Genomic DNA, 12702 nt, shown 5'->3' with positions numbered 1-12702 from the left:
TTTTCTAATTCGAGTGTTTAATGAAAGAGCAAATAAGCATCACGTTGAACAATATAATTCTGCTAGGGATGAAAAACATGCTAAATAAGATGAAAAATAGTAATAAATAATTTATGTTAACGTACTTCATTGTAGTTTTCATTATGAACCACCAAAAAGCACGTAGAGATATGAGAACGTCAATATTGAAAGTAATCATTAAAATTAATTTTCTATCTGCAAATAAATATTTTTTTATCACTATACAATAGAGTTTTAATGTTCTGTTTTGATCTTATTAAATGAACTGAATGAACCACAGCATTCGCCATAAAGTTATTTTTACTTATTTGGTTTTAAAATGATTTAGTCTTTCAAACTTTTCACAATTACTTAGCTTTATAAAACTTCGCTAGCAAAGAAAATTGTCCTGATTCTCTGGAAGAGATGAGGTAACCTGAAGGGTTGAAATGATGCTACTTCTTAATGCTTTTTTCTGTATTAGAACATGTTAACATGATATAAAATTAAGTATGTAAAGGAAAAGCATCTAAAAAACTCACATTATGATAAAGTTTGGGGAAAACTAAGGAAACACTGATATGTCACTTCGATGCTAATTAAGAAAGCAAACTGGGAATTAGTCTAATGCGATGCACTTGCTATTGTCACTGCATTTTAAAATTCTTGACACCTAAGAGAATGAATAAGTTACTTGAAACTCTATTAATGATTCTCAGTTTTTCATATGGAAAACCAACACATTATTTAAGGCATTGTATTATCTCAGTTACTCTTTCATATGTCAGTAATAGTTTAGTAATTAGGGATGAAATGATTATCAATAAATAGATTGGTAGTGAATCAACACCAGTGTTTGTAGAGTAGCTAAACTATAAACCATTTTAAACAAAGTTTAAAAATTGGATTTGCTTTATTAAAATATTCTAGATCATACACACACATACAAAAATATATTGTTGACTTTATTATTACATATGTGCTTCTAAATTATTGAACACCCCAAAAAACTACATCTTAGTTTTAATGACTAGTATACACTTAGATCATTTAAAGAATAAAAAAGTAAAACCAGGTAAACTGCCATAAAAAGATATGTGGTCTTTTTTTTAATAATGACAAATTTAGTTTTTTATTATTATGATAGCGCATTTAAGTGTTTATAAATGAACAATTAAAAATATTCTGAATAACTCTGAATGTTTCTTCTACAGAAATAAATACTTTAAAAATATTCCTGGATTTTACAGTAATATTTATAGAACTGATTAAAGGTCCCCAGAGAAAATTTTGCTTTATATACTTTTCAATTATTAAGCAGTATTCTTCCAAAGTGTTAAAATTTTTATAGTCACATGAAGACATTATCTGAGATATTTAATACATGGTAGAAATAATTTAATTAATGGTACACAAGCTGGTAAAAGGATTTATACAACTTCTCAAAAGTTTAGGAGAGTTTGGTAAACTATGTTTATTACTTTAATATGCTAAAAAATGTTACAAAAGCTCTATCAGGGTAACTGATTTATTCAATTAGTCCATTAAGTAATTTTATAAAAAAGAATAATCATTAATTGAAAAACATTATTCAAATATTTTACCTTATAAAAGAATATTTTTTCTTGTTTATTCACTGAAAAATAAATTCTTGTTTACTATAATAAAGTCACTATAAAAAGTTAAGTTTTAACTCTATAGTACACACATTAATTTGTTATTTAGTGAATAAACAGAAAATAGTTATATATATGAAAATTATATATATTATTAATACATACATGGAAAGAGAGAGAAAGAAAGAGAGAGAGAAGTATATAATGGGGTATTATTAATCCGCATTGACCCAAAGCTCCAATCAAGAGGATAGTTATATTATGTTAGAAAATATCTGGAAAATAAAGTAATGATGTTTTTTTAAAAATGCCTTTTAAAAATTTGAAATTAAGGTTAATCTCAAAAGTTTAATATAAAAAGGTTGATAACATAAAGTTTCAAGCAAGTGAAATCCTTGTAAAGAAGAAACCTATTTTAACTTTAATTAAAATATAAATTTGTTTCTATGACTAATTTTCTAAATCATGACAATTAAGCAATACAAAATGGATATAATTGTGGTTTGCATAATTTTTCTAAGTAATCATGAAAGAATGAGTAGGAGGAATATTAATTGGAGATTCTGGTTGCCTTAGGAGTTCATAACTTATTTTCATAAAGTATAGTTTAAGCCTCTACTCTAAGAAAGTAAATCAATTACTAGTTGCTATTTCATTTAAAATCCTGCTGTGTATGATGTAGGAAAGAGAGCAAAAACAGAAAAACCCAACTTTTATTCATGTCCATCTAGTCTTTTATATATAAAAGTGAAAATATTATTTCTATTTTATAATTAAAAACCAAAATTTATTCATCTTAAATAACTTCACATTACAGAATGAATATAGGAACTGGGATTTGAAATGACTCTTAGGCTTCTGTCTCTAAGTAATTTTAATTCTATATTCAGAATTTGCAAGGTAACTCTATATAAAATGTCATAGAGACATCACTGCACCTTGTTGGCAAACCTCATTCAGTATATAGGTAACATCAGCAAGTTACTATTTCAGTTGACAATATATTCAATATTTTTCCTCAGGACTACAGTGAAAATAGATATTTTTAGAAGTTATTTATACTTAATCTACAGAAAGAGATATCAAATGTGGGTCATGTGTATTAACTTTACAAAAGATTTTTTTTCTATTTATGAAAGAAATTAGAGACAATTTTGTCCTTTGGTATTATGAATATTTAAAATCTACACTGACGAAATAAACTTAATAAAGTTATCTAAGTATATCCATTCCATGAGAGGCTATATGAATAATAAAATATTGAGGAAAAGAGGGAATAAGGGCAACGGCTCACTGAGAGGGAAGTCAGCTACCTTGCTGTCCAACTCCAGAGCATCCTTCATAATGCAGTGGAAGTGAATGGTGTCCCTTTGGAGTTGTGCAGTATACAGCCTGTGCAACCATGTGCTGCCTGCTTGGAGAGTCATTCACGAACCTCTGTAACATCCGCTTTTCCATTTTGACTCAAAATTGTCTATATACATTTGACGACTAGTAAAAATATATTTCTCAGAAATGACTAGTTGTGAGTACAGAAAAAACACATTTGTATATTAATAACTATTATAAACATATAGATATTTCCTTATTTATTTTTACCTGTGACATTTTATTTAATTCAAATGCATTATCATTGTGTTGAAAATTATCAATTTCTAATATAGATAATGTGTGAATGGCCTTAATATAGGCATTTAAGTTTTTAAATTCAGAATGCAAAACAATGAACAATGTTATTTTCAAAAACAAAATTTAAATATTAAAAAAATTTTATTGTTTCCTTTGTTTTTTTAAACTAATATTTGAAGTATTTACTTGTAAATTTGTCAATTAAATTAAAAGATTAATTCATGACTCTCACCATTTTAGGCATATAAAATTAGAATTTTCTATAACCTTAAAACACTATTTGGTAGGAAATAGAGTAGGGGAAATCAATTTTGTCTTATAAATCTTGTGCATGTACCCTAAGCTGAATATTTAACTCTAATCATGTCCAAACCTTCAGGTAATTAGTTGGGTTACTATCCTTTCTCTAGATCAGTTCTTTGCAAGTGAATTTAAATGACAGGCGAATCTCAATAAAGCACTGCAAGTATATATAAGTTAAAGGGCAGACAGAGCTGCTTTTTAAGTAATAGGAAAAATATTTCAAAATCAGGCCCTGTATGTATGAACAGCCTAATCTGTTGTGATTTCTCTTGAAATCTTAAAATGTTCCCATATAAAGAGCTTGTAGAACTAGTAATCAGGTTTATTCAGTTTACTAATCAAGTCAGACTCAAACATACCTGGATTTTCAGGCAATCCAGTTGTGAATATAAACAATTGTTAACTTCTACTTTACAATAACTGGCTATTAACAATTAAAAGAATTGCTTTTAATGTAATATTGAAACTTCAGCTAAAATTTTTGCTCTTGGTCCTAAATGTCATATTTGCAGGGCAGTATATTTTAAAATATGTATTTTATAAGCCCACACTACGCAACTTGGCTTCTATTTCTTTAATACTTAGTATAGTCTCACAAAATTATCAGGAAAATCAAAGCCATCGACTGGACCAATTTCAAAATGAAGTACAACAATAGGTAATTGCTTAGTCTTTTCAAAGAATTTACTTTTTCTTCATGTTTTAGATTCTCCAAGGAAAAACACTTTTGTCCTTATATATTAAACTATAAAATATGTATTAAAAGCTTTATCTCATTTCCTTATTCTTCTTTACTTACATGCAATTTATTAACTAAATGTTATGACATTGGTATTCAAAAGAATTTTAAAATTATCTGATTAATTATACCTTGCCTTTTTCCTAAAAAGTTGTAATGTAGGAAAATAGGTACTAATTTATTGTTTTGCAGTTCAGTAGTTTATAACAGTTTTTATATAGCAAATGTTAAGAGTAAGTTTTTAGAATATGAATATAAAATATATTGAACTGTTTTCAGATAAGAATATATAATGATATATAATAATTTCTTACATAAAAGAATGTAATTATATATAATAAGTCAAACTTTTAATGTGTCTATTTAGAATTTTATACTCTTCTGAAAATGTTCTCCTTTAAGTGGTTGAGTTTGAAAAATAGGCAAATACTTATTTCCAAATAATATTTTATTTTTTAAAAAGATGGTTTATCAGAATATTGTATATGTCCCATTTTCAAATAGGATATATACTTGAAGCATCCAGGTGAAATAAAACAGCCAAAGCCTATCAACATTATTCAGTATCAAAATTTATAAAGGTATCTCTGATGTAACTTGAAAGAAACATTAACATTTTCATAGATCACTTTTTCAATGCAAAGCTATTTCTCCATATCATAGGAAAATTTAAATGAGAGAAAAACATAATTTATTAATTGAGTGGCAGTCCATTATTGCATTTACATTGCTGAGTTGATTGACCTTTTAAAAGTAAATGATAAGGAACATTCTGCATCATAGAGTAAGTATTTTATACCCATTCTCTCTCTCTCTCTCTCTCTCTCTCTCTCTCTCTCTCTCTCTCTCTCTTATCCAATTCTGTCATTCTGAAGAAAATCAAGATAATCTAATATTAACAATCAGGAAAGTCTCTCTGTCTCTGTTTCTTTTTTTCTCTGTGTGTGTACATGTGTGTATGCACATGTGTATCTACATGCATGTATCTTCATAAGTAGAATAACTAATATGTAATGTGTCCTCTAAAGCAACCTAAAGGCTAACTGAAGTTCAATAATATAGAAACTATACTTTTCTTTGTTTAACTATAACCCTTGAAGTATCATTTTTAATGTCATTGCAGACCCACCTTGCCAGACGGAGCTCAGCAATATCCAGAAGTGGCAAGGAATAAAGAAGCTCCTGGGTGAGTAATAGATCATTTTTCTGAAGCCTTTATTGCTTACATAAATAACCCCAGGGAAACAGCAACATAAAATCAATATTAATCCAACAAAGATAGACTACACTAAATTTCAGTAACAAAATTTATGAAGTTTTTGAAAGCCATTAAACTTATTTTTATTATCTTACCTATTGAAAGATATTATGTGTGTTTTATTACCCTAATATAATGTTCATTTTGAGAGTTATTAAGTAAAAAGGAGACTTAAACAATGCTAAAGTTAAAGCATCAGCAGAAACTTCAATTCCAGTTCTATGGTTAACAACTCAAGAATTGATAGTACATATATTGCATATATATATGAAAATGAAAAAATACTTATAGACGATAGATAGAGATAGATAGAAATGGGGGTGAAAGCATGCCCTGAGTACCGCAAGAAAATCTGAACACACTTTTTTGTGTTTTTTTTATTATAGCCTCTTACTAACTTTTTATAAGTAAATGTATGGATTAGATTAGATAGATAGATAGATAGATAGATAGATAGATAGATAGATAGATAGATGATAGATAGGAGACAGACAGACAAAGAGATAATTCCAAAATCCTCCCAAAGCTATCAGATTATTAAACTATTATATATGATTTTGTTTGTCCTTATAAACATACAATTTTTAAACTCCTTGGAATTCTTTCAGATTTAAAAAAAGTTTACAAAGATAGTACATAGTTTCCATATATCCTTCAACCAGCCTCACCTAAAGTTACCATCTTACTATGTATCAAATAACCATTGTCCATCTGTCAAAATTAAGAAACTAATATTGCTATAATTCTATTAATTAAACCTCAGACTTTATTTAGATTTCAGGAGTTTTTCCACTATTGTCCTTTTTTTTCTAGTTTTAGGATCCAATGCAGAACACCACATATGTGATTTTTTAAACACGTATTAATGCCCTTATATATTTAGTGGCACTAAATTTTATAATGCTTTGAATCTGATTAATCGGTATTATATTATGATATGCTATATTATTATATTGTGTGTTTAGATGAGAAACTTTTTCATATTACTTGAAAGTTCTTGGTTCAAAATTAAAAGGTTCATTTTTTGTAATAAAGCAATTTTAGATGTGAAGAATTACTAGTCAGAAAATCTACAATGTGTCATGTTTCTTTTAAGTCTTACAAAATGTATGCCACTTTACAAGTCACAAAGGAAAATAATACCTTCATACACTGGTTTGTTTGTTTCCACAAATCAAAGTTTAGCCATGTACAATGTTCAGCTAAAATTATTTTAGACTTGCTCAAGGTTTACTAGTGACAAAAAGTTATTAATATTTAAGGCTTTGATTATTTGAAGGTACAAACAATTGAAAAAACATATTTAGCACCCATTTGGGGATAGTCACCTTTATTCTTCTTATATAATAAAAATGAAAGTCATTATTACAGAATACTGAATGTCTTAAATATTTTTTCTAATTTGCATAGTATAATGGTATTTGTCTGAAAATTGATCAGTTATTATATAGGAGGATGCCATATGTTCCAGTTTGCAAGTTCAGTCTTGGTTGATGTCTGAAGTTTGAGCATAATTCTTAATATTGCTCTCTTTCATTTTCAAAGTGTACTTCCAGAAAAGATAAACTAGATGGTCACACTATACATCATCACATTTTTATGTCAAATATGTTAAATTATGGAAGTTTTTTTAAGAGGTAGATTAAAAATGTTGAAAATTTTCCTTATTTTTGTTGGCCTCAAATTCACAGAAGTTTTTCTCAAGTTTTCCACATTAATAATATTCTGTCTACCTCGCTGAAAGACTAGTAGTTTAAATCTTTCAAGTGAATTATAATTTTTAGACTAAATTAATTATATATCAAACTTTTTAATATTTTTAAAAGGGAGAATTTATAAGCCCATGTGCTTGCAAGACTAAATGAGTTTCATGTTTTATCAATTTATTCAAATTTTTTTCTTTCACCAAATAACTATAGTATGTCTAGTCACTGAAAAAAAAAAAGAATGGTTGGGAAAGACAGGAAAATTTTCTAATCTCTTAAAGCTCACATTGCAGTGTGTGAGTGTTTATTGAAGAATGTGAATTCACTTCTAAGTTATTAATTAAACATTTATCATTAGCAATGTGCCTAGTATTATATTAGATATTATAGATATGAAAATGAATGTCTATCGTTCCCACTAAACTGAGGTTAAGGGTTGTTAAGATAACAATCAAAACCAACTTAAAAATCCCAATATAGGATTTCACAGTGTAATGTGGTAAGCAATGGCAAACTACACACACACACACACACACACGAGGTGGAAGAAGGCTATCAGAAATCTTCCAGCTGAAGGAAGCTTCATACTGGGGGCGGGGGTGTCACGTTTAAGTCAAATTTTAAATTGGAAGAGGGAGTGAAGGAGGGCAATTCCAGATGAAAATAAAAGATGTATACAGAGATGAAGCAATACTGAAAACAGCTTGATGTAGAAAGAACTTGGAATGTATGAATGAAAATTTGGGAAAATGATAATAGAAAGTTGGTAGTGATAAGATGGTGAAGGGTCTGGTATGCCATTTGAGTGGTCTGGATGACTTAATATGAGTGCCATTAATCAGATTCTAATTCTGTATTATACTTGTCAAAACAGTACCCTTTGCGGAATGAAAAATAAAAAGATAGTAAATTTGCTTAACAAAGGAAATGTAAGCATTTCATAATGATGATAGCCAGCTTTGTAGCCTGGACTGGGAACTCCATATATGTATGTTTTGAGTGAATTAATATATAATCAATGACTATCCAAAAGGAACACAACCTATTCATATTGCGTATGTGTGTATGTGTGTTTTCACAGGACAGTACATTCCACTGTGTGATGAAGATGGTTATTACAAGCCCACACAATGCCATGGCAGTGTTGGGCAGTGCTGGTGTGTGGACAGATATGGAAATGAAGTCATGGGATCCAGAACTAATGGTGTTGCAGGTTGTGGTAAGGAAAATGGTACTTAATATCTCAAATGCAGGATAAATACATAAGAATCTCGTTCAGTTGTTCAAGCATTGAGGACGTACCCTATGCAAAGATTATATAATATATTAGGGGAGGTGACTAAAGACTCAATCCTAGTGTATTAAAATGTGTATAAATAATAAATAGAATTGAATAATTTAGATATTTTAAGGAATAGTAACTAAAAGGTGGCTTATTTTTACCACTTCAAATACAGAAAGGTTGTTAAATACCTCTTGTTTTTCCCTGAGGTAAAGCAAGCATTCGTTATCCATTGTATTCCAAGTCAGCCAATCCTAGTGTATGCGTGGTTTACAAGTTGGTGCCCTTTTGTCTGTACACATTTGGAGAAGTTGACTTAGGGAGTATGTAGGCTCACCAATGAAAGAAAAACGGACTTCTTAAAGTAAAGGTCCATAAATTGCAGCTATTTGAGCTCGTTTCCTTATGTTTGGGTGAGAAAAATATAGTTTACTTGTTTGATAGGTTCTTATGATTAATATTCTAATTGTTTTTATGAGCATGCATTTTTATGTATCAACCAAAAAATTAATATTTTAATAACAGCTGAGTATCACAAAAATGCATTTTAAAATTTAAATGTGTGTTTTTGTTTCATAAATATTTTCCCAGAGATACAAGTTTCAAATGTCATTTTTACTTATACTATAGAGGAATTCTCACTATACACACACACACACACACACACACACCACACATGCCACACACACGATTAAATGGATTGTGTTTCAGCTGATACAAATGACCAAATATGAAAAAAAATACTTGGTCAGTCTTAGATTTTAGAAAATGTTTAGTTGTCTTTATGCAATTTTTAAGCTGATAGGCTGTGATTATTTTAAAATTACATAAATGGTAAACAATATAAAAGTAATTTCATTTAATGCTTACATGCCTATTCTGCATTTATTTTACCCATAAGATTTTCGATAGCTTCATTTTGGTTTTCTGGCCAACATTATCAGACAAGTAGGTGAAGTAGTACTCAGCAGCTACCTAACATCATTTTAACATGTAGAGAACATGTCTTTGTAATATGTAGTTTAAATTAGTTGTATTATTAACTACTTAATTATCAGTGATGCTAGTGATAGGTGTAGAATTTTGATTCTTTTATGTTGTAAATAAAAATTATATATAGATATGAATGTGATAAGTGAACAGAAAGATTGTTTGGGGAATATGACTTCTGAGTTTTCTTAGCATGGCAAAATTATTAAGAAAATACATGAAGTAGGAGAATAGAAATAAAGTTTTATTCTCATAAGATGAATTTCAGCGTGTATTAAGATATCAATTTATAAATAATGAATGACATTAATAGGATATGTTATAATTAGCTACCTAAGAATTTTAAGACTAAAATATGAGAAAGGGTAGAAAATAAATGCACACTAACATTAGAACAGTTAAAAATAAATACATGCAGAAAAACATGTGTATTATTATCCCATAAATAGTAATTGATATATTTCCACATTTAAAAAAAAAAGAACTATGTTATGACTAGCTATGTTAGTTTTCTATTGCTATTGTAACATATCCCCACAACCTCAGTGGTTTAAGCCACACAACTTTATTATCTTACAGTTCTGTATATCAGAAGTCCAACATGTGTCTCCTTGTGATAAATATCAAGATATCTTCAGGGCTGCATTCTTTCAGTTTCCTTCCATTTTCCACCTTCTAGAGGCTGCTCACATCTCTTAGCACTTAAGCCCTATTCCCCAACTTGAAAGCTGGCAGCACTGTATCTCTCAGATCATTCTTCTGTAATCACATCTCTCCCTAATTCTATCTGAGAAAGGTTTTTTTGATTTTGATGACACAAGTGATCATCTGGGCCCAACCGAATAATCCAGAACAATCTCCGCATTTTAAGGACCTCATTTTAATCATATCTGCAAAGTTGCTTTTACCATGTAAGGTCACATATTTGTAGTTTGCAATGATTAGAGTAAAGATCTGTTGGGGGCAATTATTTTGCTTAACCACAGTAATAGGACAAATTTTTAATTCTTTGTGAAATTCAGTGTTTGACATGGACTCTATAAAAATTGAGCTGATATGAATATTACTGAACTGGAAATCTTACATGTCAGGCTTCAGTAACAGTTCTTTTTTTTAGCACATAAATTTTAACAAATGATAGAGAATAGACTGTTCCTTATCTTTGCTAAGCTAAAGAACAAATTAAAATGTTATTAATTCTCTCAATTCTCATCAAAATTTTACATCTCTCAGAAATTATCCCACTACTCAGTCAGATAACATTAGCGTTTACTTTTTTCCCCAAGCTATCGATTTTGAGATCTCTGGAGATTTTGCGAGTGGAGATTTTCATGAATGGACTGATGATGAAGAAAATGAAGATGATATTATGAATGATGAAGATGAAATTGAAGATGATGATGAAGATGAAGGGGATGATGATGATGATGATGGTGATGATCATGATGGGTACATCTGATTGATGAGAGCTGAGATCAATAAATTTTAAATTTCTATTATTTACAAAGTGATAGCCCTATTGAGAATTACCTTCTTGCTCCCAAACAAAATGATTCTAAAACTCACATATATTTTGTATAATTATTTCAAATATTGCAACTAAAGTCATAGAACTTTATGTTTAAATAAGAATAATTTACTTTGAGTGTTTTATGCCTTAGAGAAAAAGAAAGCAAATATGGAGTCTAGCCAGAAGAAAGAAAGTTATGAAGAGTTACTGATAAAATTCATAAGAACTATGTAAATCTCCCACAAACAAAATAACATTCAATGCTTGAGATCATCTGTGTTATTTTTCTGAGAGATATCCTAAATTAAATGTACAAAAACTTATTGGTGACCTGGGTCCCAAGGATTTTATGAAACTATGCATGACCTTAACTGGAATTCCAAAGTAGCATCTTCCCCAACCTAGAGCGTGTTCGTGATGAGTGAGGGGATACCACAGGGTAAGAAAAATAAACTGACGATTGTAGAGTCCTCCATCTTATTTACATTATTAGTGACTTTTTTAATTATGCAATTATTCTGGATATGATAAGATATTTTACAAAATGGCAAGAAAGGAAATCTATGGATTCTGAAAGTTTAAAACTTATCTGTCTTTTCTAATTTTTATTTTAATTTGGATAGCAGTTCCATGTAGATGTTTTTTATATTCTTAAACAGCATGATTTCTTTACCTTTCCAAGTTTCTTTATCTTTCTGACCAGCAACTTAGGGTGCAGAACTTAAAGTAGAAGACAAAGGGAAAGATTCATTTAAAGCATATTTTCACATACGGTTTGTCATTTGCCCCAATGTCAAATATAAAAATCTTAGTTTTTGTTTTATTTCCTATTTTAGATAAAAATTTGCATTTAATCTAAGAATTATACCATTTTTGTTACTAGTGTCAAAACTTAGAGAACGTATTGTATGGTGCCTTGCAAAATAGAAATAGAAAGGTTTTAGCATGCATACCAATATAGGATATTAGGCAATATATAAGCACACCTAATTAACAGATTAATACCAGTCAAGGTACTGCTGCTGCTGGAATGAAGAAAATGGAATATGTTTCTTTCTTTTTTTCTATTGTTACATACTTGCCATGTGGACTTGTTTATGATTATTGTGTAGAGTAGCATTTAAGATTTAACTGTAACAAAAATTAATTGCTATACTTAAGTTAGCATGTTAATTAATTGTGTGGACATTTTGGCACACCTTCATTTTTAAGTATATCAGACCTATGGTTTTGTGCCCATAATAAAAATGGAAAAAACCTGTCGAATATTTCACCTTGGTATTATAATTTAAACAGTGGGTCAACTGGTCTCCCAATATATAATTCATTGAAAGTAAAATTGGTGGATTCTTTCCATTTGATTAATACACACTAAAAAAGAAACTTCAATGTTAACTTTATGTAATATTTAAAGTATACTGCATTTTCTTTTTTTACTGTTTATGTATAGTTTAAAAAATAAAGAATCTTGTAACCAAATTAAACTGTTTCTTAATGATTTTCTGGGGTAGAAATAGCATGAAGGGTTCTTAATCTATTCCTTGATTTTAAAAATGAATACATCACAAACTAGTAAGTAAAGTTTTTGAAAGTTCGATTTTCAAATTCAGAGCATTGGCATCTTGGGTATTGTTTTTCTACCCATGTTAAAAATTATCTTTGTTTTGTT

The 12702-nt window shown here is 29.1% G+C and overlaps 1 protein-coding gene across 2 annotated transcripts in view; it reads left to right on the top strand.

Annotated features, from left to right (window-relative positions):
* SPOCK3 (SPARC (osteonectin), cwcv and kazal like domains proteoglycan 3) overlaps nucleotides 1-12449 on the top strand; it is a 319126-nt gene extending 306677 nt beyond the window's left edge. For both annotated transcript variants that reach the window (XM_039876322.1, XM_039876320.1), the window contains 3 exons: nucleotides 5411-5473; nucleotides 8333-8470; nucleotides 10810-12449. In XM_039876322.1, the coding sequence (XP_039732256.1) occupies nucleotides 5411-5473; nucleotides 8333-8470; nucleotides 10810-10982 (374 nt within the window). In that variant the 3' untranslated portion in view covers nucleotides 10983-12449. The remainder of the gene's footprint in view (nucleotides 1-5410; nucleotides 5474-8332; nucleotides 8471-10809) is intronic.
* Nucleotides 12450-12702: the final 253 nt, after the last annotated feature.

The sequence above is a fragment of the Pteropus medius genome, unplaced genomic scaffold (genome assembly GCF_902729225.1).
Source record: "Pteropus medius unplaced genomic scaffold, Ma_sr-lr_union100, whole genome shotgun sequence".
Taxonomy (NCBI): Eukaryota; Metazoa; Chordata; class Mammalia; order Chiroptera; family Pteropodidae; genus Pteropus; species Pteropus medius.
The sequence above is the reverse complement of the archived record's forward strand: the minus strand, read 5'-3'. Positions and strand labels throughout refer to the sequence as shown.